We start from the raw sequence: 27,660 nt of genomic DNA, 5'->3' as shown, positions 1-27,660 counted from the left end.
ACCCAAGGTGCATTTTCTTTAATCCTTTTTGTTAACTGGATGAGTGACAGCACTTTGCAATGTACACATGATGCATGTCAGCTATAGCAACAGGTCTTTAGAGACTGTCTGTGCAATTACCTCACTAATTATAGCAGCAGCACAAGCTACAGGTCAATTAAGAGCCTGAAGTGTGAAAATGATTCCTTCTGTAGCTGGAGGTGAAGCTTGTCCCACAGATTTTTTTTTACATCATAATGTCTTACTGTAGGGGGGGGGGGGGGGGTGAGTTAATATTTTCAACTGTAGCCAACCAGCTAGTCGACTGACATTGAACTAAAAAGGTGACATTGATTTAAAACAGAAAAAGTTATATTACATACGGTAAAATTTCATGAACAGCATCTGCACTTCTTCTGAAATGTACCATGTTAAAAGACATGCAGTTGCACATGTGATGCAGGCAGCAGCAGTTTTCTTACTGCTTCTTTAACATCCTTCAGTCTTATATCACAGTGCCCCCTTCAGGTCAGTCTAAACTGCCTACAACATGTGACCTGAGTGTTCAAAAAAGGACTTTAGTGTTGAATGAATTGGTTTTATTGAATGCACTCATGTGCTCCGATAAATAAATCATATGCAACTGTTCTGGCAGAAATTCCTAAAAGCGTGAATCCCCACCACCACACACACACACACACACACACACTGGGGAACATGAAAAACAGACTAACATTGAGTTACTAAAGTAAGGAATTAGTTTCATAGAGGAAGCAGGCCTACCCAAGCCCCTTCCATGTGCCTGCCTACTCTCCTGAGTAGCCAAGCACCCAGTTTCAATGTGAATCCCAGCACAAGCTACTGGATTCTCCACACTTAAACGCAAGTCGCAAGCTTGACTTCGCAGGTAAAACTAAGTAACAAAAATGGGATATTTAATATTAAAGTTTTAGATTTTCTAGATGCTCGGCTGTGCTTGGCGCCATCCTGGTTATGCTTTTATTGGAGAGCATTCTGATAAAAATCTCTCAGCCTCAAGAATCCAAAGAAATATCTAAAAAAATAAAAAGGATTGTGAGAATTTGAGATACCAGCCTGTGCAGGCTGCTATTTCTTCACCTCAAGAATACAGAGCCAAATAACGGTTGAGTGTTTCCACAGAGTATATTGCATGAATTGACCTTATTTCCATAGGGGAAACAAGGACAATTTCTTCCCTTTCAGTTTAAATGCAACTGGTAGCTATAAACTGAACAATTAAGGATGCCTCCTAAGGAGGAACATTTAATCAATATTTATGAAGATCAGAATTTGTGAAACAGCTAGAATGACAGAACACATTTAGAAAACAGCCTATCAAAATGTAATCAAATGTAATGCAGGCGCACAGAATAAAATATGCATGACAAATTGGCTTTGGAGAACTCAGAGCAGGCAGGTCCTCTGAACCTTAGCACAAAAGCTCATTGAAATTCCTTTCATTATGACTGTGGCACTACAGAGAAACAGAGAATGAGACTGACAGACAGAGAAAGATGAGTATAATGGTTTGATTACAGAGGCAGATAAATCTTTGCATCATATGCTGGAATATCATGACACAAAATTATGTATTCCCAATGTTTTGAAAAAAATTGCACAAAAACACACAAGCATTTAGTAATTTATTTACAACATTACTCTGCCTTAATTTCATACAGTATGATGTATAGTCTTAACATGAGAAGCGCTGCCCAAGCAGATGTTTATTTGTCAAATATGTTACAGAGAGTTCTAACTATTTAATTACCTGCCCTTGTTACAAATGCAAAAGGCACATACATGGAGATAATACACAGTTTGAAACACATGAATACCACAAGACTCAGGAAAAAGAAGCAGGATACTGCAAGTGTGTCTCTTAACAAGTAAAATCTAAGTTAAGGTCAGAAGAACATTTTAAAGACAATTTCTTGCTTGACTAGTTTTCATTTTAAAATTCTTGTGCATGCAAATCCCCTCGCACAATTTTACAGCTGTAGTATTTCATACAATATAAACATACAAGTAGATGACTTCTCTGAAATCTTTACCCTCTTAAATCATACACAGTGAAAACAAATATGATTCTCATCAGGGAGTCAGCAGATTCCTGATGTGACTTAAACCATGTGTCCCTGTCTTTTTCTTTTGCAATGGTTTCAATCTTAACTTTAGAGTTCATGGGTTGTTGTCACAAGTTGTCTCCTCATCTATCTGCTGGAGCACTGTCACATCACATGACTGTTGGCTGGGTGGCTAAAAGACAATGAGCAGAACAATTAAGCATAAAAGGCATCAACACCTCCCCTGAGCTACATCAGCTGGATAAGTTACTCACTTTTGAATCGCATGTAGCACGAATTACAGAAGAGCTGTTTGTTTCGTATTCTGACTTCAGCCCCAGCTTCCGATCCTCCGAGGTCGGACTTGCAGTCGATACACTGTACAAATTTACAAAAAAAAATGGGAAGATGTCATTTGGACAAAACCTTAACTAAAGTGACCACAGGAGGTTTAATAGGGACGCACAAGAGAAAGGTCTTCATTTTGTGTACAGAAAGAAAGAAATGAAAGTTGAAAAGCTAAAGATTGTCAGAGCAGATCAACATTTAAATACAGTAGACCAAATAAAGAGCAAAGTTCCCTTATTTAAAAGAAAAAGTGATTAGTTTGATTTGCAGATTTTGGCACAGCGGTAAAAGAATCAGGAGTTTGAAACTCCCCCGTGTTAGAAGAACAAGAAAAAAAAAGTCTTGAGAGGATCAGCCAAGGTGGGCTTCCAAGTCTCTCCAGTGCTGACAGAAGCTCAACTCTCACCTTAAAACAGCCCAAATGATAACAGAGCCCGAGGGACTCGATGATCATGGCCGCTCCTTTTCCTAGCGGGCTGTCACAGAATGTACAGATTTTCTTGCCACTCACTGACCTGGATTGCAGAATGTACAGCTGTGATTTTTAGAGCCAAGCACACATACATGACGCATGTGTGAATGAAAGCACACACAGCCAAACTGGTATACACCGGACGGCAAGTTTTCAGTGAATGCATGTGTCAAATACTTGTCATTTTTATTCACTCATGTTTAGTCACCTAAAACAATTTTTCCAAAACAATGTATTATTTAGAATATAGCATCATGTCTGTCACTAAAATAATATTAAATACAATAACATATAGAATATATAATGATAACTAAATATAATGACATTACCTTCCCTTGTTGCGATAACGTGTTAGACCCCAGTATACCAGCAGGAAATTAGCGGCAGTTAGTCAACAGTCTTAATGGTCCCATATTATACATTTTTCATCAACTTCATATGGGTGTCAGAGGTGCAACAACATTGTTTTTCAGAATGTATTATCCTCAAATTTAGCTTTGGTCTTTAATTTAAGCCACTTCAAACATTGCTGTAGTGAGCGCTACAGAGAACGAGCAGTTTCTGTGTCTGAACCTTTAAATGTTCATGAGCGGTGCCTGTCCACGCCTCTGTCAGGTGTCAGGGAGAGGTTACAGGTTTCTCTGGCACCCGCTCGGTGAGTTTAGAGGGCACGCTCAGTGAGCCGGGGGCAGGTCAATGGCAGTATCTACTACCAGGGTGAGTGGTTATTTCCCTTTAAGAGGGAAAGATCGTAGATAAGCAAGTGAGAGAGGTGGCAGAATTTTCTCCTTTGTGGGCCTCAGACACAGGATGTGGAGACAGATATGAATATTAGAAAAAAAATCTTCAGAAGGTGATTTTTTTTTTGCCTAATATGGGATCTTTAAGTCAAGCAAGATTGTTAATTTACCTGCTCCGCTGCTCAGGTGGGGGTTCTGGAGAAGTGGCGGGTGATGGAGAAGATAGGGACGGGGAATGTGACTGCTGGGACCAAAGGGACGAGTGGGTTCCTGCCCCACCTCGAAGGGAGCCCATGGAATATGATGAAGGTAAAGTTGAGGAGATGGGCCGCTGGGCCCCCAACCCACCGATGAAATAGGAAGTGTTGCTAGATAGGCTAGATTGGGGTCGTGAATAGTTCTGGACAACAGAGTTGCTTCTGGGTGTCCACGATGCACGCCGGGAGTTGGAGGAAGAGTCCAAGTTGTCCAGAGATTCACCCCTGCAAAGCCGACCCGCGCCACACCCATGTTAGCGTGTTAGTCGTGGCAATAAAACCATCTGGCTACCAACTGTTTTTATGATCAAATATTTACTAATGATCCAATTAAATGTACCAAAGCAGTATCAGTGTGGTAGCCAGACTATGAAACGTCTTAGCTTCTGCAAATAACCTGACAGGATATTAGTAAGTGCAACAAGCCAAGTTCCAACTGAGGAGGGGATTTCTTTACCTACGCATGGACGGATTGCCACTTTCCTTGTTGGTGGCGGTGCTGGAGGAGCGCTGACGGATCCAGCTGCTGTCTGTTAGTAGTGGAGTCTTCTTCTTCATCTCATTCAGAATCTGCTGACGGTCCACTTCCACCTGGGACGCAGGCTGCTGACCTCTCTTTTCAGCCATTCCGCTTCCTGTCACTGCAGCCAGACAGAAGAAAATCACAAAGTGGTACCCAATAAAATGCAAAGTCTTCTTGGTGTTTGAGAAACAGATCCTGACTGGTAATGGGGTGGAGAAAAAGGTGAAAATAAATCAGAGTAAGATCAGGATGAAGAAGTGTAAATAGATGGAGTGGTTGCCCAGTCTGGCTAGATCAGACAAACTGGGATTTTAAATTACAGAGATCAGAGAGCAGGGATCTTTTTTTCTTGATTTAACATAAAAAAATAAATGAAAAACTAAATAAATAAATAGAGTGCAGTGATGTGAAAGAAATCAAAATGGATTCATCGGATGAATTGTATATTTTCCTAGTCAACCAACTAGTTGATTTGCTGTTTGGCTGTTTAGCTGCTAATGAAACAAATGTTATTCTGTTTTAGTGAAACTTCTCAGAATGATCATTAAGGTGTGCACGCATCTGATCCAGATCAAAACAGAGGCTTAAGGGGCGAACCCCACCTATCTCTTCCTCTCTGTTTGTCATAATATTCAGGTTGTTTTTCTGTTTCAGCTGCAACTCCGATGAAGGCCTTTTAAGCTGGGCTCGTTGTTCACGTGCGATCCTCAACTGCTCCTCCAGCAGCCACGGGGCTTTGCCCTTCGGCTGCATTTGTGCACCTATGGCAGGATACAATCCACACACAGACTGTATGTGCAACATCATGCCTATGTGGAGTTATTTGATAATAACCAGTATGAACGAGTACAAAAAACAAACAAACAAAAAAAAAAAACCCACTGACCTCTCTTCTGAGAATTATCTTCATCAAGCTGAGGAGTTGACTTGGATTTTGTCCTATGAAAACAAAAGACCAGGAAGAAAAAAAAACACCTTAAATTAATGAAAGGTCACAAAATGATCTTTTTCCATTTTACCACATATTGGAGGACAAATATTTGTACATTCACTCTCTTCCTGTGATCTGACAAAATTTATATCAAATTTCAACTTCATATTTTAATTATTGTAACCTAACACAATCATACTTCAGAGAAGTTGGAATTTGTGGGTGGAGGTGAGTGTGCTGCATCACATCTCCTAACATTTGTAAGCATCTCTGATCCATGAGACATAAATCACATATTTCCCCAGTTCCCCATGCAACAGTTTAAACTCAACAGTTTAAAGCCTCCTTTAGTAGTAGCTTTAAACTACGTGCAGACAAGGCACAGAATGTTATCTGGCATTGCCTTGCTGAATGAGCAGTGTTTTCTTAAAAAGATGTTGGAGGCTGATATCGCATCTAAGCGTTAATGGAACTTTCTCTGATGTGGAAGCTACTCAGGATAGATGGTCCAAACGTTTGGATTTTCAGGAAACACTTCAAATGTTTAGGAGCGAGCTCAGAGGATAATTTTCCATTTTTTCCATTATTAAGACATTATTCTAATTTTATTCTATTGTCATCTAGCTTTTATCAGACGCAGATGCTCAGATGAGTGAGAACAACACAAGCACGAAATCAAACAGTAGAGGACACCACAGGAAGGTGCTAGTGGACTGTCCAGTTGGACGCAGGTCCTTACGTGAAGTGGTACAGGCTTTTTTTCCTTTTTTGTTTACTCCCTTCCAACCCCATAATATCACCTGTGTTAAAATGCAAAGAATTAATACCATAATGTTTGTTGCAAAGAACTAGGTTCTCCAACTTTCTGACATTAGTAATAGATACTGGTAGGAGTCTTTGTGCAATAGGCTTGTTTCCCATCAGATTGGCATCAGAGGAGGTTGGAGGCTGGGTGAACACATCTCAGACTGGTGTGCCTCCTGCTCTCCTGCTGGTGCTTGCTGACAGGACTGGTTTGGTCTTGGAGGATTTTTGCTGATGTGTGCTTTTGTCTTTAAGGGGGTAAGGGATTGAACTTGCATTTGCGGACCTGAGGCGAACTGTTGCATCTATGCTGCCTCCTCACCACTGTCACAGGTTGTCTGAATTAATTAAACTAAGGACTGTCATAATTTATATTCCTAAAATTTTCAGCTTTATGCTCAGAAGAATAATTATTAAACTGTTTATCAATCTGTGTCTCACAGAGTGATGAACTGTTCCCAATCATTGGTCCTGGGAGACACAGCCTCTGTGGAATACTCATCCATCTTTTTTTGTTATATTTTTCTTTAAGTATCAACCTTTTTAGCCTTTTGCCCCTCAAGGTACTTATGAAGAAAATGTCCCTACATTTATCTTGATATCTTGCAGACATCAAATTCAAGACTAAATCAATTTTTCCAACATGAGCAAAAGAAAATATTGTGAGCCTCAATATTTGTTTAGTTGGTACTACTTAAAAAAAAGAGAGAGGTTTGCAAGATGCCATGCTAAGAAAAATGAGTGCCCACAGGAAGTGTTACAGCTGTGGGAATCTCATTTACTATCTACTCAGTCACTCTGTTATTCTTATAGCTATAATAACTGTTAAGCATTGATGTTAGTAAATTATGAGGCAAACAATTTTGGCTTGACATGATGTGTATGTTGATTCGTGTATGTAAAGTGCCCTGTGACAACATTGTTGTGAAGTGGCACTGTACAAATAAAGCTGAATTGAATTGAACAATAGGAAAGACTGTAGGTAAAGCAACTGTAAGTAATTATCAGACGACAGAAAGAGGTTGGGCAGGACAAACACAGAAGGGCCGCTGTACTGACCTGTCTGGAAAGGAAAGTGAAGGCTGAACAGTAGCAAAGCCATGGAAGCCACCAGTCCTTTAGTAAAAAGCAGTGTGTGCAGACAGGTGGGATGATGGTTACAACGGGAGGATAAAACACACACAAACACATTAGTTGCATTTATGTTAATGCATAAACAATAAAGCGGGTTAAATGTGTTATCAGCAGATGAGAAGACGGGAACACACAAGGAGGTGGGAGTTAAAGCACTGAAGACAGAACAGGAGGTGCAGCGACTCTACTGACCACTGCTGCTGCTCGGAGGCTCTCTCCCTGAGCTGCTGCTCTACAGCCTCTTGTCGTCTCCTCTCCTCCTCCCTCTCCTCCTCTCGCCTCCTTTGCCATCTCTGCTCCTCCTCCTCCCTGCTCTTCCTCTCCTCCTCTTCCTCCTTCCTCTTCCTCTCCTCCTCCTCCTGCATCTCTCTCCTCCTCCTGGCCTCCTCCTCCTGCATCTCTCTCCTCCTCCTGGCCTCCTCCTCCTGCATCTCCCTCCTTTTCCTTTCTTCCTCCTCCTGCACTTCTCTCCTCTTCCTCTCCTCCTGGAGACGGTGCAGCTCTCGTTCCTCCTCTTCTCTCCTCCTCCTCTCCTCCTCCTGCCTTTGGCGCTCCTGCTCCTCCTTCCTCTTTCTCTCTTCCTCTTCCCATGAATGAGGTGTGGGCTGTTGGAAAGGAGACAGGGGGGAGTGTGTGCTGATGCTGTGGCTGGTCACCTCCAGACTCCCAGGCTGCCAGAGAAAAGGGAGAACAGAAAGGAGGAAGCATTAAACGCATGAATGCATGTGATAACTTGCTCTTTATCGACATCCAGGAGTTGAGAAACTCTTTACATTTCTAACTTGACAAACTGGAAAATGTTTCGAAAGTCAAAATGAAGGAGAGTTTTTTTAGTTGCGAAACTATGAGATGGTGTGTGTTCTGTGTTAGTGTTATTGTGGAAAGACAATGATCTCTACTTGCTTTCACTCAATCCCCACCTGAAAAGGACTGATTAAAAAAAAAAAAACAACAACAAAAAAAAGAAAATAATTTGGCCACATTTTTAAAGCATAATTACTGTATTTCTGAGCATACAAGTGTTTGATGCATTGAAACAAATGAGTGCTTTCAGTCCCATCCGAATTGCCACATTTAAACTCTCTCCCGCTGATATTTCCAGTATTAGGCTGTTATTTGGCCAAATGAAAAGGCTTTTGTTACCTCTACTTGGCTCACGTTTTTGGCAACTTCCTGCTGAGCTTTGAGCCACTCCTCCTGCAGCTTCTCTTGATCACGTTTGTATTTCTCCTGAAAATGAAAGAAAAAACAAAATGCAATCTGTCTCACATGTTCTTTTTTTTTTTTATTATTCTAAAAGTACACAAAGATGTATAATACATAAAAAACAAGCAACCATCCTACTTAGATCAGGTTTGAAGCTTTGATAAGTACATTAGAAATGTGCTGTGCCCCATTGCTGGAGAAATGGGTTATAAGCTCACCTAGATGTTACACAATCATTCTGAAAAACCTGTGGAAGTCTGCCAGGGTGGGAAGCCTCCCTGGCAGATCATGAAATCAGGCTGTTTATCCAACAGGGAACAAGATCGGGGGAGTTAACCAGCCCTCTTGGCTACATTGGTATTCTGCTTAGCCACCTTTGATCTCCATCCAGAAATAAGCCTTCGGAAAAACGTTTTGACAGATTCTTTTACATTTAAGCTTGACATCTCCTACAGATACTTTTAGCTGCCTGAATGCTATCAGGAGCCAAGCCCACTGAGGACTTCCTTAACTATCAGTTCTTTGTAATGCATCTTCTCTAACGCGTTGCTCAAGTCTTCATTATGTTTTATTCAAGTGTATTTTTCTCTGCTGTTTTCATTTATGAATGATTACAGCCCTATTTCTTTTTTTTTAAATCATACTTTGCATAATGAATATGAATCACTTTTTATCCTAAGTGGAAAAAAAGCAACTGAAATTTGAAAGCTAAAACTATATATCCAAATATCTCAAGTTTTCTCATCATGTGGCTCCACACATGCTCACACATCATGTGCTGCCAAGCTGTTTTATGGACTGCATTAGAAGTAGTTTCAGCTCCTCACTTGAAGATGATGCATACCTGTAGAAGGCGCTCTTGTTCCTTTTGCCATTTCTCCTGTCGCCGGCGCTCTTCTCCTGTGTCCCAAGACCAGCGACTGGAAGTACTGATCGCTGGTACGGCAATCTGAAGACAGAAAGGCTGAGGTTACAACAAGCTTGTGCTTCTGAAGATAACTTTCAAGTGGAGCTAAAAGTTTAAAACTGCTCAGAAAGTTTACACACTTTTATAGTAGAGAACACATCAATAATCCAAGTTAAACTATATGATCAAAATCTAAAGGACCAAGTTAACTACATTCTCTTCTCTCCCTCTCACACCATCTGTAATGCTTTAAATGTTTCATGTAAAGCACTTTGAATTGTCTTGTACATGAAAGGGCCTACACAAAAACATTTCGACTACCTTAAATAAAGCCAAATTACTTGGAATGTCCTCCCAAATTATTCTGTTTTTTTTTTTTTTTTAAAATCTAAGTTGTGGGAATCTAGTAAGTAGCCATAACAAAGTAGTGTAATGCATTAAATTATATTATATATCTATAAAACTGCCATCATGAACTGAAACAATATGTAACATGGAAGGCTTTTAGGAATGCAAAATGCATGTAAGTAAAAATGTTAAACCCACAGGATTAAAAAAAGGGGTGAATGTCCAGCTTTGCTGCAGCAGCAGGAGAAAATGAAGTCATGGAATTTAATGACACTAGACTTTCATTTATTACATTGAAAATCAGCTGCCTTTATGTGAAGGTTTAAAAATACAAAGAAGGCCTTCAAACAGCTGGAGTTGAAGAAATCTGTAGAGAATACAAAGCAACCTCTAAGAAAAAAACAAAGCAAAACAAAAAACACTAAAATGCCTGTATTTCCATGTCATAGTTGTGTTTGTAAAAAAAGGTGAGATTTAATAGCCTCAGAGGTACCTCAAATAGAACATGAGTAAATATTACACTAGTTATTAAATTATAACCAGTATTTGTGATGTTGATGAAGAGCTCGTATGTGTTCGTTTTTGTTAAAAACTTAACAGAACATTTATGTAATTCAAGCCTTTATCATATTAAAGATCAATATATGGGATGGGAAATTCCTTCTAAATTCATCCACGAGTTCAACTCATGCTGTACCTTTGTGTTAACTTTATGCAAGAATGAGTTTAAAAACCTTCATTCAGAGTTAGTGTAGGGCATAACCATATTACAATATCCTCTCACATTATTAGAACCACTGCGTACTGAAAGAGAAACCACCGTATAACGCAATCAGAACAATGATTAATAAGACAAGCTGAAAGAAGGATGGTTGACTGGTTAAACTGGGTTTAACCAAAGGCATTAAAATGAAATAAACTACGGATTGGAAACAATCCAGCCTCCAGATGTAAAGACAAAGACATTAGTGTACTGGATATAAATACAAACCTTTTATTTTAACCTTAAACACATCAGAAATGTGCTTTTTTTTTTTTTTACTATTTGAGGTTATTTACTGGATTCAAAGAGCTGAAGTTTAAACAAAACCTGGAATAAGGAATGCTGTGTTCTAAACCTGGCTCTGATGTGGACAGACTGCTAGCAGTCTATGTGAGAGGTCAAACAGCTGGTCTGGGCTTTCTAACAACAGTATGTGGTATTGATGTTATGTTACAGAAGCAAAATGACATTAGATCATGTGAAAAAAAAATCCTCCTTGCAATGACGACACTTACATTTGGCATTGCAGATTCTGATCCTCCTAGGAAAGAAGGAGCATTTGGATATATTTAGACAATAATCATGGCATGCACAAGCACAGCAAAATGACATGTCTGGTTCCTACATAAACACAAAATTTCAAGATTAACTGAAGATTAAAATTTGATTTTTAAATAAATTGTCAAATCACAGCTAAAAACGAGGTTCAAAACAGTAATTCATGTTTACAAATAGCCTTATTAGAGACAACAAAAGGTCAAACACCACCCAAGAGAGCTTATTGATTTTTGCAATTCCAGATCAGAAACTTGTTGATATTGATACTTTCAGTCATCCTAATACTTCTGAACAGAAAAATCAATAAAATGATTGTAAGGACAACAAGATCAAACAAGCTGAAAACATGCATGCAGTGACGGCGCAGAGCAGCCAGTCAGAGAGGTAAACAAATGCTTCAACGCATGCGTGCCAAGAATGCTTTTAACCTCAAGTGCAACAAAGCGAGAAGTGTAACCGTGTGTTAAGCGTGGACATCATTCTAATATACCATAAATGCAACGGGATTCATCAGCTTGGCATTTGTGGCTGTTGTGGCTGGAGCAGTGTCACACTGTTCAGTTTTAGGAATATGAATTACAGCTTTCAATTTGTTTTTTCTTCCAATATCAGTGAGTTGTACAAAAATGTCTATTTGAGTTTGAACAGCATGCCACAATCCAAGTTTGTACAAAGACAAGGTGAGAAGGTCACTGAACACTCAACCTTGTTTACCACAGAGGAAAGCCAGCGCATTGACACTGGACCCTGAGGCACCTGAGGAAGGGAACGGGCACAGCACAGGGGTTAAGCTTTAGGGAAAAAGAAAGGGGAAAAAAAAACATGCCTCTGCAAATTGCACTTTAATCCCCTCAGCTTGTAATCAATTGATAAAAGGTTTACTTATCAATTAAAAACAGGGCTGAGACCAATAACGAGACATGCAAACTCTACTTCCTAGTTCAGGAACATGAAAGCAGACAACCAGCCATCAGAACACACACAAGTAACATCGACCCCCCCCAATCAACTCCCTCCAGTCGCTTCTTTTTCTTTTTACCTTGTTCAAAAAACTCTGATCTCCGTTTTAAGTTTTTCAATGATATTGGTTCTGACTCTACATGAGAAATGGAAAACAGGACACAGTGAGGTACAGGAGAAGAGTGAAATAAGTCTGACCTGAAGGGACTGAACTTTATATTACACATAATAGTATATTATGTCTACAATAAACACAGTGTGCATTATTTTGCAGAGTAAATGCCTGTTGTAGTCAGCCAAATAAAGACTTTTTCCACATCTGTCTCCCAAACTAAGTCAACAAATTTGACATCTACACTGATGTGTTTTTGTACTTTAGACCAGAAATAATCATCCAGATCAATTTCATGACCTTTATAACTGTGTGCACTGCTCTTTACCTTTGTTCCTCATGGTCACCGGTTCCTCTCTGAAAGCCCCATTAACTCCGTTTGAAGCAGCGTCCTGCGGGGAAACGTGGCAGGGTGTAAACTCATTACAGATTCCCTGGGCTGTGAACAATACCTGAATAAAAATCGATCAATCTGGAGTCGGTCAAGGTGATTGCGGGTCACTTACAATGATATGATGAGTGGGGGCCTCTTTGGCCGGCAGCGGTTCTGTGGAACTGTGTGAAGTGAAATTCAGGCTGGAGCTGACACTGTTTCTCTCAGGGGAACCTAGAAGCATCGGATGATCCGTACTGGTCAGATTGATGGTCTTATGGCTTTTATATGGCAGGGAAGGCTGATTTCTGTCCCAGTCTGCATGCGGTGGATGCAATGGCAAAAGATACTGTGTTTGCATATTAAACCATCTTTTGTTCAAGTGTGTTTGTGAGAGTAGTGTGTATACGTGAGCCCCAACATTTGACACATTTAACACTCACAACACTATGAAGCAGGGGATGAGAGGTGCTGTTATGGGTTATTGTAGAGAGCAGAGGGTGACAGAGAAACCACCTTCCTCAGCCATGCAGCCATTAAAGCCTTCATAATCCCAAAACAGGGTTTCTAACATTCTTATAACCACTGGGCTTTACAAAGCGATTCTATTCATTTGTGTTAGTTCAAGTGAGCAACGCAACACTTGAAGAGTTTATTACTTTTTCTAAGATGGTGAGGATGTTGTTGGAACAAGTATGAACACTAAAAAACAGCAGACTCGTGAGACCCGAGCAAAGTTAGTTCTCCTAAAGGACAAGGACTGCATAGGGAGAGTGAGTAATGCTGATGAGGCAGAAAAGTCCACTGAAAGGAAAAATAAAAATCCAACCAGTGGATATAAAAAGAAAGAACGCCAAGGAAAACATAGAAGGAAACTGGCACTGGAAACAAAGAAGAAATTTAAAAAAAGAAGAAAAAAGAAAGCAGCAGAGGTCAAAACAACACCCGTTTTCCCTGACTGGAGAGAAACAGAAAATTCACAGGTCCCTCATCATTAGGCTGTCATGAGATCATTCATGGATGACTTCACAGTAGTTTATGCTTCAATTTAAAGTGTCAAAACTGTTTAGCAACGCAGAAAGCTTAAGTGACACTGTCAGTCCAGGAATGTAGCTCGTAAATGTTTCATTCACTTTTAATCTCTTGTTCTCACACAACACACCCACACGCAGACGGTGTATAGGTGACTCACTGTTCTGGCCATGACGGCGTATATCCATGACCAGACTGCCTTCCTGCAAGGCTTCTTCCAGGTAGGACTTCCACTCTGTGTAGCTCATTTCTGCCACCTGCTGTTGGTTTACGGTCAGCACTTCATCCCCCACCTGAAGCTGGCACATCTCCGCTGGGCTACCTGAAAGACGCAGCGGTCAGGGGCGTTAAGAATAGAATTCAGTCACCAATTTCGTGAACATCCACAAAGTTTCTTAAACTCTAGTTTTTATAACAAACTAATATTCAAACCGCAATAAAAGAAAAAAAGAAGTATTTTCCAGGCAGAATATTACTAAACAATAAACATAGTCATCCATTGTTTTTCTTTTTTCTATTACTTTCCAAGATTTTATGTTCTTCTGTTGTGTTAAGAAATGATGCACAGTGAATGTAGTGCTTCTAAACAATGACATGAAAACTACATGAAACCTTGACAATTAACCATACGAATGACCAAAGTTACACTTTACAACAGGCTAAAACTGGTTTGACAAAGCTACAGTTTATGTATGACTGAGGTATGTCAGCATATTAAAGAATAAGTACATACAGTAAGGTGCTGGTGGGGAATCTCAGTAGAAAGAGGCTCAGGCCCAGCAGATATGACCCAGATAGAAGTTGCCCTACATAGGTCTAGCATCACCACTGCAATGGACTAAAAAAACCTGCTGACGGCTAACTGCATTTAGCGCCCAAATGCAAAATATAAAAACTAAAACTGTTTTTCAATCTTAATGCAAAACTATGACCAAAAAAGTTTAAGCATCAGTTGGTGATTTTTATTTATTTATTTTTTTACTTCTCTGCAGAGATGGTGCAGTTTAGCTGAAACATTATGCAGACGGTTTGGTAAAACACCACGAGGTAAAATTGTCGTTACCTGGTTGGACGGATGTGACACGAGCTCCTGTTGAATCCCAGGCTGCTTGGAAGCCAAAGTCTCTGCTGCTGTTGGGCTTCTGGTTTAGGCTGATCCGCATCTCACAGAAGTTCTCCTAGAAAAACACAAAAACAACATGAACTGGTAGGGCTTCACTTTTGATCTGAAATGTAGACCGCTCCTCTCCAGCTGAAGAGATGCATCAACGAGTCATGGTATGTGTACAAGCAAGCTATCTTTGGCAAGAAAGCATTTCATTAATTATTTACGGCTGTTGATTAAACACTAAATCTGTTGCTACAATTTTGTTTTTTCCACTTTTATTTCAACCAACTCGAGTTAAGATAAGTACCTGGCTTGTTTCTTTGGTTGGAGCGGGACTGACAGTTTCCTTCTCCACGTGAGAAGGAACAGATGCGATGCTCTGAGTGGAAGGGACATTTTTTGCTGTGGTCTCCTCCTCCTCCTCCTCTTCGGCACTGCTGTGTGCTGAGCTTGAGTGAGCTTCATCCTCGGATGTCATGAATTGGTGATACCGGCTTGGCACCGATGCCGTCTTAGGAACATCAGCGCTGCCATTGATCCGTTTTTGGGAGTAATCCATCTTTCCGGGAGGAGTACAGATAGAGAGGCAAATAATTAATTATAACAATGTATAATAAATATTTCTGGGCTTTTGATTACAAAATTCTTTTCAGTAAGTCAAAGATGGCAAAACAGCTGGGAAAGTGCTGACTTTTATTTAAGCTGTAGGTGTTGACAAGATTTGCCTGAGAAGTAAATGTAATTCAATGAAAACCTCAGTACCTCAAGGGGGCTGAAAATAGCAGTTCTGATAGTCGACTTGGGTCGAAAAAAACACTAACTTCATTCAATATTTACATTGTAATCAGATCAGATGCTTGGGTAATATTGATGTGCTCAAAACAAAACTACTTGGCCCACCTGACAAAGATCCCCCCCCCCCCGTCGGACAAATCCAGTCTCATCCTGCCCTCTAGTGCTGCACTGCTAGTTTGTGTTTAGCTGTAAAACTATCTAGTACTCACTGTAAAGGCTCTGGGAAGAGAGGTGATGCGGGAGGGCTGGGTCCCGAAGGGCCTTGGTGTGACAACTGAGCTTAGACGCGCGCTATCCGATCTCTGGTAGTTTCTGGGGAGGGAGGCAGAAACCCGAGACACCCCAGGAGGGTTGGGTTCCATTGAGCTGTGCTGCGCTTGTTTGTCCAGAGAACCAGAGGAGGGGGCCTCCGCTTTAGTTTGCGTGTCCAACAATTGGTGTCTTGGCTCCGGCACCTCCTGTGGGGAGCTGGAAGAAGAGACGCCGTCTGTGGACTCCTCTTCCTCGGTCGTGCTGGTGTAATCTACAGCTTGACTCTTCTGTAAAGGTGGAGGTTCTGGAGAGTTAGAGCTGTGGTTGGCTGGAGTGGTGCTGGTGGTTGTGCTCGAGATGCTGCGTGCAGGACTGTCTACAATTTTGACTTCCTGTGAAGTGGGAGGGGAAGGAGCCCTAATAGTAGGTGGAGAAGCTGCTGGGGGTTCTTCTGCTTTCAGGGAGGGCTCGGGTGAATCAGAGGAATAGTATGGAGTGTCAATAGTATAACTTCTGGGAGGGAGGGTTTGGGAACGTGAGGAAATGGGAGGTTTATTAAATACGTCGTCGTCGTCAAGGAAAGAGAGAGATCCGAGACGGCTGCCGATGCTGTTCTGTCTCTTATTTTCTCTGCAGATGGGAAAAAGGAGAAGGTGGAAAGGAATAAATGACAAAAAGTTCAAACTGGGCAGTGATGGATAACATCACAGATGAAGATGACTTGGGGATGTGTATGGGGGTGGTTGGAGGTGAAAGATGTGGAGCAAGAAATGGGGTTATGCTATGATTAAATCACACTTTCAGACAATAGTGAAAAAATAACTTGTCGTCCACTCCTGCTGACATGATCATTTCTGTACAACACAGAAAACATCTCTCTCTCACACACACACACACACACACACACACACACACACACACACACACACACACACACACACACACACACACACACACCTTTTTCTTTCATTACCTTAGCAAACGATCCCCCTCTGATGGTTCAAAAGGTGCACAAGAGAGACATGTTCAGTGTGCAGTACCACACTATAATGCAGCATTCCTGCACTGTTTCAAGTACCTGATCAGGTGTGCTTTTCCTCACCTCTCTTCTTGCATCTCCTTGAAGGTCTTGGACTTTCTATTGCCACTGTATGTAATTTGCTCTATCTTCTCCCTTTCTTCTTTCTTCTGCACAATACTAGAATTGACGCTCCTGCGGCGGTTCTTCCATTTGGTCAGGTCCTGCAGCAAAAGCAAGCTTAGATCACCTCATGCACCACAGCTTTTACAGTAAAATGCTGCTTGAATCCAGAAAACAAATCCCAGTTTGGTTGCTAAGTATGCAACTGATGGGAAAGAAGTTGAGAAGGGCAAAAAAAAAAAAAAGGAGGGCTACGTTTGAAGGTGTTCTATTTGTGAGCTTTAGGCTCCTCCCGGCCCATTTCCCCTGTGTATGGGGGACTGTGTGACCTAAATGCTGCTTTAAGACTATTATTTCACAATGACACCAATCAGACCACTAGCAGACTTCATAACTAGTCCTGCATATGTAAAAAACATTCCCTTTTATTTATTAGTATCTAATTTATTCTAACTTCAAATTTGGGTTTAAAAATGGTACATCATTCATTTTGGGTGATAAAGTGTAGTTATTTTCATCATTTTGTGAATATCGTCCTGTTACATCATTCCATCTGTATCAAATTATAACATAATTTCATATCACTTCCATTATTTGTGAAGGATGCACCAATTTCTGACAAACAGTGATTTGGAAATGAGGACAGTCCATAGCCAGAGGGCAGTGCTTCACCACTTCTTGTTTTCACCCTGCAGACATCTACAACACCAAAACACCTGCCACCATCTTACAGATCATGTGCTCATCTTTCACTTCAACCTTACTGTGTGTGAGCTGTAGCCTTTTTTTATTTTTTTATTTTCATGCCCAGCGCGGTCATTTTTTACTCTTATACAACTGTGGTCAGATGGGGCCCTTGGGTATTTGTGTACGGTATAAATATCAGACATACTCACATCCTGCCACTTATCTTCGCTTTCCTTAATCTGCTCGCGATACTTTTGGATCTCTTCATAACGGATCTGCCTCAGAAGTGTAGGGTCCGCCTGGATATCGCTTGTAGATTTACTCCTGTGGAAAAAGCAGAAACCATCGTTGCTTTTAAATCATCATTAAAGATTAAGCAGCTCAGTTGGAAGCCTGAGTCAAACTTCACTGGATTCAGTCACAGTGACAATATTTTAAAGTGAAAATATTTGCTGCAAATATCCATGCACCAACCCTGGTTTCAAATAAGCCCTGACAACAAACACTGTCAATATTTAAATAAATTACAGAGTACCTACATTAGAAGATTTGGCATCAATGCTGAAAACAAATGGCGTTTTTTTTTTTTTTTTTAACTATGTGATGAAGTGTTAGTTTGTTTACACAGCACACTGGTCAACCACACCAAACTGTAAAGGAAAGGAAGCCCAGCAGGTTAGTAACATGATATTATCCTCCTCCCCTTCATGCAAAACAGCCAAGTCTCCCGAACCTTCACAGCTTATGGGAAAAATAAAATAAAAAAAATACCTACCTGGAAAACTTAATGTTTTATCATGCAAAAAGTGATCACACCACTGCTTGGTCCCAACTCCCACTGGGACACACTGCAGTTTAGTTACATGACCCAGCATATTACTGTTGCATCAGTCGTTTCACTTTGTTGCTTTTTAGAGGAGCTTTGTGCAACAACCCTAACGCCTCACCCTGAACTTGGCCCTGGACCATACAATACCCAATGTTATGTGTCAGCATTCAGCAGCTAGAGTGTGAGAACAGCAGCACAAAAGCAGGAGGCAGCAGGGTGCGACTGGAAGAGGCCAAAACAAATGCAAACGTGCCACATTCCTGGGAAACCTATTCAACTCACCCATCGATACCCTCTTCTGTGTGGTGCTGTCTAAGGGAAGCGGAGAGAACCACAGACAACAAAGTCACATTTCTGCAAGATGGTTTCTGAGAGTGGGGTCAAGAGCTTTGCGGCCACATGAGCCGGTGGGCTTCGGTTGTATCTGAACCCGGCTTAAGCAGGAATTTGCTCATCTTTACCATACTGGATATGGAAATAAATCAGATGTAAATGTGTGTATGTATGTGTTTGGTAGGCCTATACCACACCATAATATTTCCTCATTTTGACATTCAGATTGGTGGATGTATGTTGACATACATCTTTCATAAACAACAGCACCTTTGAATTCAACATGTTAGTGGAAACGTTATTTTACATGTGGGATTGCAGTACATTCAGATAGGCCGAAGCCGGGTTAAATGGTTTCTTTGGGTGCAGTTTTGTTCGTCTGGTCATGTTCAAAACGTGTTCAGGTTGCTGTGGAGTCCACATGCCACATGTACTCTGAGCTGTAGGGAATTTCTACAGTTTCTGATGCTTAAACATTAAGTTACTCTGCTTGATACAGTCAGAATATTCAGCATGTTATGTTAGGATAGACTTCAGCCTTTCCACACTCTCCTGTAGCTGCCATCTGAATTTCACATGATGGTGTAAAGTCCCTTTTGCTGAGGAAAACAACACTTGAACTTGCACTTGGGTTAGATCCATGTTTCTGCAGATGTGAAGGTGGGGTTAAAGAAATTCAATGCAACTCTCTGCATTATGATTATGATGTAGCTTATTTTCCTTTATTAGACAGGAATATTTACTTTTCAATCATAAGCAAACTCTTGCAAGAAAAAAAACCAAACATTTTGGGTATGGTCTTTGCATAATCTACCAAATCATTTGGTCAAAGAAAAACTTCTGCTCGGTTCAGAAATCACACGACACACAAGAGCAGATTTATTTTACAATCTAGGACCACTCTGCATGTACAAACCATCCATTTAATAAATTAAATATTGACCACTGTAGAATTTCTGAGGTACCAGAACACCAGTAACAAAGCTTCTAGCTCATGACTGATCTAGTAAATGCAAGTGCTGCCTGTAAACTTTAATTGCTGACTGTGAGGACTTTAGATAATTAAATTGATTCTTAGTCATCCAAGTGTGATCACTTGACATGTCATACCCTGAAACTACAAACAGTGAAAAAAAGAGGACAAATAGGAAAAACGCTCCACAGAGTCAGAAGAAACTAACAGGCACTCTGGCACCAATCTGCTACAGCTTCAGTGCAGCGAGCCTTTCCACCAAAAGCTTTTTCTTATATCTTAATTGACTTGCTTCTCTTATTGCCTGCCACCTCTGCAGGTCCTCTTCGCTACAGGAGGAAGGGACTGACGGTGCCATGTGATCAGATGATTGGCCTCTTAGTGACGTCTGACTCTGATCAGCATAATTTCCAAGCTTCCGAATTAGCATGTCATCCGTTTTAGGATGCATTTGATCATCAGCTTTGCTCTGGTTAGCTGATCCTGCTCCCGGAGTCAAAGGACATGGAGGGCAGAGAAGTCTGGCTTTAAGTTTAGGAGGAAGAGCCCAAGGTTCAGGGATGGGCATAGGAGCATAATTGTCAGGGGCTCCTGATAATGGTCGTTGCTGCTGAGCCTGCTGAGCCTTCTCCTTACGATTAACCACATCGTCCTCCTCGATGTTGGGAAAATCCGTTTCCTCAGTGTCTCCAGTATGACGTTGCTGGGTAACAATATTGATTTGTGGCTCAGATGTGTAGAGTCGGAGGTTTGCACACAGCTGAGTCTTCATCATGGCCAGGTCTGTGTTGGATCTAAACATCAGGGTTCGCCTGGTAAACATGTCATCGTTCTCCAAATCGGGGCAAATACTTTCATAATCAATGGGATCCACTGGCTCCCGGGGGTCTTGGCGCCCCAGCAGTGGCCATCTCTCACATTTGACCAGTCTGGGACCTGATGTTGGGTCCACGGGGGCAAACACCAGTGGAGGAGTGGTCTCTAACAAAGGGAACTGTATCTTGGGGAGCTGTGGGGAAGTGTGTGGTTGGACATGAGAACTGCAGGGTAGGCAGAAGGAGAGAAAAAGGACAGAGGTGATGAGCGCATGCATGTGAACTAGCTTAAAGGTGCAAGAGAAGGAAGAAAAGATTCAACAAGCAGCCAATAAAAGGTGATTTTTGATCCAAACAGATGTTGATCAAAAGGAGATTTAAAGTCACACTGAACTAAAACTGTGATGATAGCGGTTATAAAAGCTATGCAAGGGGAGACTAATCCAATAAGTTTATTTACTGAAGACAGCCTTTTATTTTTCCTCCAACAAAAGTAAAATAAAACAGCTTTTAAAAGCTTGTTAGGGCAACTCCAGTAGCTTGGGAGCACAATTTATTAGTTTATTAGAAAGCAATCCATCAGAACTTCTAGCTGGAGCAACTTAGAATTTTCCTACACAATCTGATGCTTGAACAATCCTGCATCATCACAGTCATGCAGCTGTATCAACCTTTTCCCGACAACAAGGGTGGTTTGAGCCGAGGCCTCGTGTGTGTGGGAGTGACAGGGAGGTGGGCCAGAACGAGAGGGGGCAGAGGAGAGCCAAGGACTGATGTCGCACTCTGAATCCTCTGATGAAGAGCCCGACCTCTGACGGCTGCAGCCGAGAACAACAGGACAGACGAGGGGAAAAGAGAGGAGGTGATGGGAAAAAACAGAGGGGGGGGGAGTGGTAAGAAAAAGAGAAATGAAGGTAAGTGGGGTAGAAAACGCAGTGGATCATAGCATCCAAAGTTTAAAATGTTTATAAAAGGTTAGACTGGCATGCAATTGTATGAAGACTATAAGGTAAAGTAATAAAGGGAGGAAGTAAGAGAGGAGTGAGCAAAACTACACATGTAAACTTAGTTGTTATAGGTTTGGAAAACAAGGGATAATTGTTTACTTTGGTCAGAAAGAAAGTATTTGTTTTAACTTTTTGATGCTACAAATGCCCTAACACACCTGAAACCTTGCATCTTCTTGTACCAGGGTCTCCTCTGAGAGCCCTGCTTGATCATCTGCACATGAACGTCTTCTTCGGGTGACCAGAACTTTGGTAAAAACTTGTCGTAAGACGCGCTGCTTGCGGGCTGGGGCTTGATGCCCATCTTACGGGCATAGAGATCATCTTGGACTGGGTCAGCATAGCCCACCTCATCGTCTTCGTCCTCTGAGTCATCATAAATGTCCCTGAACAGGCTGTTAGTGTGCACGGCTCGGCGGTGGTCCACCCTGACGGAGCCGTGCTTGGGTGGCGGCATTTTCCCGCTTTTGCTGCTCAAAAGAGACAGCCAACCACAAGTGTCAACAATATTTTCAGAGCACAGCAGTCAGGCAAAAAGGAGCACGGCAACCTCAAATGAAATGACGCAAGGTTTAGCAAACCAAAGCAAGCTCAAAAGCAAACTGTAAGGGAAAAAAACAAACAAACCATATTTGAGGAGTCATGGCAACTCAAATCCCTCCTCAAAGTAAGAACAATTCAGAAAAAGCAAAAACAGGACAATTGCAACTTAAAATTTTGAACTGATCTTTATAAAAACCAGTAAACCAAAGCAGCATTAGAGGCAGCACACTTTCACCAAATGGGTCGCTCATGGTTACAATTAACCATGCAAAATGATGGTAAGAGAAGCGTCCAAGTTGGCTCTCATCACACTTGCACATCACACTGCAGCTTTGTGTGTTCTGACCTGTAGCAGGTCACATTTTCTTGAAGGGGAACACTGGGAGACATAGTGACCTTGGGCCAGGGGCCTTCTTTAGCCTCATGCAGCCTTCCCTTTGCCATGGGACTGATGGGCACAGCAAAGTTGGTGGGAGGAGCTGGGGCGGGGCTGTGGAAGCGTCTGCTCGCCAGATCGTCAAGGACAAGATCGGGATCTGGTCGATCTGCATCCGAGTCGCTGCCACTTTCATAATCACGGGTCCACTGCAATTCTGCTGCTGACAAGGAACTCTGGGAGACTTTGTTGTTGCCATAGGAGTCAGTGGAAATCCTCGTTTTACTGACATTGTCATCCCACAGCAACGTCATGGAGCGTTCAGACAGCACAGTGGTGAGAGGAAAAAGGCAACAAAACAGCCAGCATTTAAATGTCTGGCATCTGAAGCACAAGCCAGGACTTTAGCAATGGAACTTCATCACTGCATTTCTTTACAGCAAGAAATGTAAAGAATGGCAGCTTTTTAACAGTCAGAGGTAAAAAAGGATCAATAATTAAACAAATCTTAGTTCTGGTACCTGGTGAGCGTGCCGTCATCCTCTGCAGTACTGCTGTGGGCCCAGCTGCGCCGGCTGTCGTCGTTACGTTCAGCTCGCTTCTTCCTCAGCGGAGCTGGCACGTAGCCAGACTGCTTGTCTTTAGTGGGCAGGAACTGGTTAAATGGGGTGCTGGATTTCGGCGTAATGACCGCAGACCGGCGATAACCGAAAATGTCCTTGTTGTCAGCCATCCTGAAGACTGAATCTGCCTCCGTGTCGCTACAACAACCTGGACCGGGAATGAGAAAAGGAACAGAAAGTGAGAGAAAGAACAACAGAAGCAAATGAAAGGAAGACAAACTAAACAATTTAAAAAAAAAAAAAAAGTGTGAAGGGAGAGTGCTGTGTACTCGAGTGTGACTTTGGAGAAGCAACAGGGGTGTAGTGGTGGGGAGCAGAGGCCTCCTCATTTACAAGCTAGTGTAGACAGCTGTGGAATGTCTCACTTCTCACTGGCAGCGTGAAAAGAAAAATAAACTGCTCTGCGATTACTAATCCTTACTTTCCTTTATTAAAAACACAAAACTAATCAATTTACCATTGATTTGTCTTCATTTTCTTATGAAAATTATATTTTCATTGAAAATATTTTGCGAAAACATACCACTAGATGGCAATATATATGTATACATACACATTTGTTTTCACAAATGGGAGTAAACTTTTTGAACTGAATTCATCCTGAATTTCTAGACAGATGAAATAGATTAGAAATATTTGTGCTCAGCCGCAAGATGAAAAGGTTCAGACAAGCAAATGACCATCTCCTCTTCAGTGTTAGAGACAGTCTGGAATGACAAAACAGGCTGCCCAACATCCAACAGAACCTTATAAAGGGATTTTCATGAAGGCATTTAAGGGCAGCAATACATTTTAATAACTGTATATCTTAAAGTGTTATTATCTCGACATCTCCTACCCTCGCTGCTGCCTTTCAGAGTGATGTCAGATGAGATGCTATGGGGTCGGGAGCCTAAAGAGTCTAAGCTGTCCAAAGAGTCGTCTCTTCTGTGTCTGCCAACGTCTCCTCCTCCTCCTCCTCTTGGATGATAGAGCTCTTCTCGCTCTGGGTACCAACCGTCTCCGAAACCGCTGTCTCTGACGTTACTGCTTGTCTGACCGGTTGATTCCTGCAGAGACTTTCACACAAATGATCAATCATACATTTAGATAGCAGGGCGCCAAATATCAGATTGAGCTCTAATGTATGTGTGTGTGTACTGGGGGTGTAAGATCTTTAAGGTACATTAAAGTATGTGCTCTCTGGCTTATCATTTTACCATACATAATTTTTATCATTTGTCTAATAAGTTTAAGATCCATACCACATGGTACAATTTGCATGGACTAAATCCTACCATGTTCTCGTCTCAGCCATGTCTGCCAAAACAAATGATGCCACGATTGCCACACCCTTAATGACTGTGTTTACAATAAGAAAAGAATGCCACTATACATAAACACTAAAAGCCCCAGAGTCTCTTTGAACAGAACAGCTACAGACAAGTAAATACTTGTCAGCGACTTTCAAAAGAAAACAATTTTCAAATCTATAATCTTCTCAATCCCGCCAGACAATGCAGGTCCCAGAATTAAACCCAACCAAACCCTGTGCCACTAAAATACATTTTGCATGGTTAAACATGCAATAATGTGCTCTAACCAAATGCTATTACTGAAAATCCCTTTAGCTGGTTGAATTAAAGCGGCATTACTTACCACCTATAAATCCATGTGAATGCAAAGTGCCAAGTTTCAGACTGGCTACGGGAAGAAATGGGCTTCGCATTTCACGAAAAGAAGCAGCTATTTTAGCATGTAAACTATGTGAACAGTGTTCCACGCAGTAAACATTAAAAATAGCTGAGTCAAGGGATCAGCTCATTTATGACTTGCCGTATCTTTGGTTTTAGTGGCCAGCAAACAGCAAGCCCTTGACTTATTGCAATCATTCTACACCACATTGTCTTCATACCAACAGGATTTCAGCCTGTGCTAAAATTAAGTCTTTGGTTCATGAAGGAACAGATAAAACAATTCAAAGATCCCAATGACATAATTACTCATTTAAAAAGAATTTACCTTGTAGAGTGCTGTGCCCAGTAATCCCTCAAATGCCTTAAAATTTAGGTAAGGTCCATCATAGAAACGGTCACATTGAGCTCTTCTACCAAGCCAGTAGGTAGTGATTAAAACCTGTACAGAAGAAAAAGCAAAGGTTTATCATACATATACCTATAAATCTAAATTAATTATTACCAACTAAATTGATCAGGCTATCGCTGTATCATCACCCTCAGTGATGATGCAGTACTAAAGCCAGCATTTGTTATGATAGCTGGAAACCTGCTTTCAGTGCCATGCTCTTGTTTCCAGGCTCATCCAGAAAACTCTGCTGCTGTTTGTGTGCATCATTAGGCTGAACAGGTAAATATAGTGCACTGCAGCAAATAAACATAATAAAACACCATACCAGCGGGACTAACGCTTTTATTATTATTATTGTCATTTAAACGAGCATGCCATGTGTGTATTGGGTCTAGAACAAGCAAAAATGTTGGAGGACAATGTGCTGAAGCTTTGATGTGAGATGTTATGATCATTCACACACATTTTAAAATAGATCTTTAAAATATTTAACTTTGTCTGCCCTTTTTCTTGTAATAAAGCCATTTAAACTCATGAATGTTTACAATGTGAACCTTCTTCAATATAATTTGAACAAAATATTAAGTAGAAAATATTTTTCAATGCTAAATTTAATATTAGTGTGTACTTATTTTGCTGCTATACATGTAAATGCATTTCATGTGCAGTGGTACAGACTGCAAAATTGACAAGACAAAAAAAAAAAAACAGTTTACGATGAAATTAAGGAATTTTCTTGGTCGCTGTCAAGACTGCAACTAAAATAAATCATGATTAGTGCATTTTACTAAATGACAGACCAGTGAATTAATATCTGAGGCAAAAACTCACATTTTTCAGCCTCCTGTCGGTCTCTTGGTGCCTGAGAGGGAAAAAAAGAGAAAGAGGTGTGTATAAGGGAAAATAACACCACAAGAACAGAGGGTATCGTTGTTAGGTCTATGTGCTGGGCAGTGAAAGAGCTGGAAAGTGAGAGTACAATCCAGACTACTGCCAGCCCTTCTAACAACCGCAACACAAAAGGCAGTGAGAAAAATAAACACATTTGTGAAAAGAAAGGAGAAGGGGAAACAAAAATCACAGGTTGTCATTAAAACGTGTTCCACTTTCACATAACTGCCTTTTATCTAAAAAAAAACAAAAAAAAAAAAAAAAAAAAAAACTGTGGGGGGTTTAAACATATAAGTAATGATAACTGTTCATTTAACATCAAATAAGGCTTTGCTGTGAATGGATGAAATCCCCAGCAGCTATCAAAGGTCAGACACATTTCCAGCAGATTTCCAGGGTTTGACAGCTGACATGGCTCCTTCGTAAATCACTTTACAGGAAATACTCAGTTCCTGTGGAAACAAACAAAATCTGCAGCCTCAACCTGCTAGCCTAATAACCTGCCGTTTAGCAGTCACCCAGGGTGACTAATATCTACTAGAGATGTCAGTGAAGAGTGGCAGATTGCCACAATGCATGTAACGAAGACAGAAGATTTACGATCTGGTTTACATCTCTGGTGCATGTTACAAATTCCTGTTTTCATGTGGTAATATGATAAATACACATACCTCCTCTCTCTAGAGTACTGTACTCAGATTTCTCACAGCACACAATGTGACCAAAAGGACCAGCTAACATAGTGGTGCACGTAGGTGGTAACACCTGAGTGTCAGTGCTTATCAATCAAATGTTCATATAGCCTGCTTGGTTCAGGGGAAGTAAACATTGGGAGGTATATTTAACCATCCTTCTTTAACAGGGACACTGCCAGGGGCACCTAAAAATATTGTGTTTTTACTGGGCTGTATGATGGTGTGGTGGTTACCACTGAGAAGGCGGCCACTTGTTATTTCTTGGTACTCTGGCTTTCACCCACTGTCCAAAGACATGCATGTTAGATTAATTGGTCACTCTAAATTCTTCCTGGGAATGATTGTGAAAGATTGATTGTCTCTGCTTTGGCCCTGAAATGTACCCTGCCTCTCGGCTGCTAATTGCTGGGACAGAATCCAGCATCCCTGCGATTCTGAATTGGAGTAAGTGCAATGGAAATGAACTTGAAACAGCAGAAGGTGGCAAAAGGGTTTCCAAGTTACATTTTTTTGTGGAGCTTCTCAATTATACTGGTCATGGTAAATCTTACAGAGATGGCAACTGGACTCCTTCATTAGCTCTTGAGAATATTTCACTCTTAAACTAAACTAAAGGCTTTCCACCAGCTGATGGAGAATTGCAGATTCATACTGCTGAGAGGACAGTCACACTTTAAGAGACATTGAGATTTATGTTATGTTTTAGGTCTTTGAACTTTAGAAATGAGCAGTATCAGATGCAGTGGAATAAAGTTAATGTTTGAAAAAGCAAAAATTAAAGATGAAAAATGAATCAAAACCAATGTGACTGCATAGCACCTTCATGAAGAACTCATAACAGGAGTGGTGCTGGGCTGCTCTAATGTGCAACCACACCTGCACAGATATGATGTTTATGGAAGAATCAAATAAACATTTAAAAGAATTTTTTGGTTGCAGAAACACCACTCAAACATGCTTATGCACAGCAGCTAAAACATGTTTTGGGTTTGTC

At 41.1% G+C, this 27,660-nt stretch overlaps 2 protein-coding genes across 5 annotated transcripts in view; both read right to left on the bottom strand.

Moving 5' to 3' along the window:
• Positions 1 to 1,630: 1,630 nt before the first annotated feature.
• Positions 1,631 to 27,660, bottom strand: part of lmo7a (LIM domain 7a) — a 50,441-nt gene continuing 24,411 nt past the window's right edge. Inside the window, exons 6-29 of one of the 4 annotated variants that reach the window (XM_079253874.1) lie at positions 25,912 to 25,942; positions 25,015 to 25,128; positions 23,852 to 24,071; positions 22,912 to 23,161; positions 18,626 to 18,655; positions 17,724 to 17,838; positions 16,789 to 16,928; positions 15,644 to 16,316; positions 14,947 to 15,198; positions 14,595 to 14,709; positions 13,692 to 13,853; positions 12,633 to 12,817; positions 12,455 to 12,518; positions 12,094 to 12,150; positions 11,012 to 11,037; positions 9,323 to 9,427; positions 8,416 to 8,502; positions 7,465 to 7,943; positions 5,290 to 5,342; positions 4,338 to 4,521; positions 3,794 to 4,105; positions 2,818 to 2,926; positions 2,339 to 2,441; positions 1,631 to 2,256 (exon numbers count right to left, since the gene is read on the bottom strand). In XM_079253874.1, coding sequence (XP_079110000.1) covers positions 2,234 to 2,256; positions 2,339 to 2,441; positions 2,818 to 2,926; positions 3,794 to 4,105; positions 4,338 to 4,521; positions 5,290 to 5,342; positions 7,465 to 7,943; positions 8,416 to 8,502; positions 9,323 to 9,427; positions 11,012 to 11,037; positions 12,094 to 12,150; positions 12,455 to 12,518; positions 12,633 to 12,817; positions 13,692 to 13,853; positions 14,595 to 14,709; positions 14,947 to 15,198; positions 15,644 to 16,316; positions 16,789 to 16,928; positions 17,724 to 17,838; positions 18,626 to 18,655; positions 22,912 to 23,161; positions 23,852 to 24,071; positions 25,015 to 25,128; positions 25,912 to 25,942 — 3,889 coding nt within the window. In that variant the 3' untranslated portion in view covers positions 1,631 to 2,233. Of the gene's footprint in view, positions 2,257 to 2,338; positions 2,927 to 3,793; positions 4,106 to 4,337; positions 4,522 to 5,289; positions 5,343 to 7,464; positions 7,944 to 8,415; positions 8,503 to 9,322; positions 9,428 to 11,011; positions 11,038 to 12,093; positions 12,151 to 12,454; positions 12,519 to 12,632; positions 12,818 to 13,691; positions 13,854 to 14,594; positions 14,710 to 14,946; positions 15,199 to 15,643; positions 16,317 to 16,788; positions 16,929 to 17,723; positions 17,839 to 18,625; positions 18,656 to 22,911; positions 23,162 to 23,851; positions 24,072 to 25,014; positions 25,129 to 25,911; positions 25,943 to 27,660 lie in introns of all 4 variants that reach the window. The other 3 variants (XR_013771588.1, XR_013771589.1, XM_079253875.1) reach the window with 3 other exon arrangements.
• On the bottom strand, positions 18,668 to 22,345 carry LOC306766233 (LIM domain only protein 7-like). The gene is made up of 3 exons (XM_079253876.1): positions 21,630 to 22,345; positions 21,082 to 21,282; positions 18,668 to 20,689 (listed from the first exon to the last, which is right to left on the bottom strand). The coding sequence occupies exons 1-3, from the start codon at positions 21,926 to 21,928 to the stop codon at positions 19,879 to 19,881; spliced, it is 1,311 nt and encodes a 436-aa protein (XP_079110002.1). The 5' UTR covers positions 21,929 to 22,345; the 3' UTR covers positions 18,668 to 19,878.

The sequence above is a fragment of the Telmatherina bonti genome, assembly GCF_933228915.1.
Source record: "Telmatherina bonti genome assembly, chromosome: 15".
Classification (NCBI taxonomy): domain Eukaryota; kingdom Metazoa; phylum Chordata; class Actinopteri; order Atheriniformes; family Telmatherinidae; genus Telmatherina; species Telmatherina bonti.
Note: the sequence above shows the minus strand (reverse complement) of the source record. Positions and strands in the feature narration are given on the sequence as shown.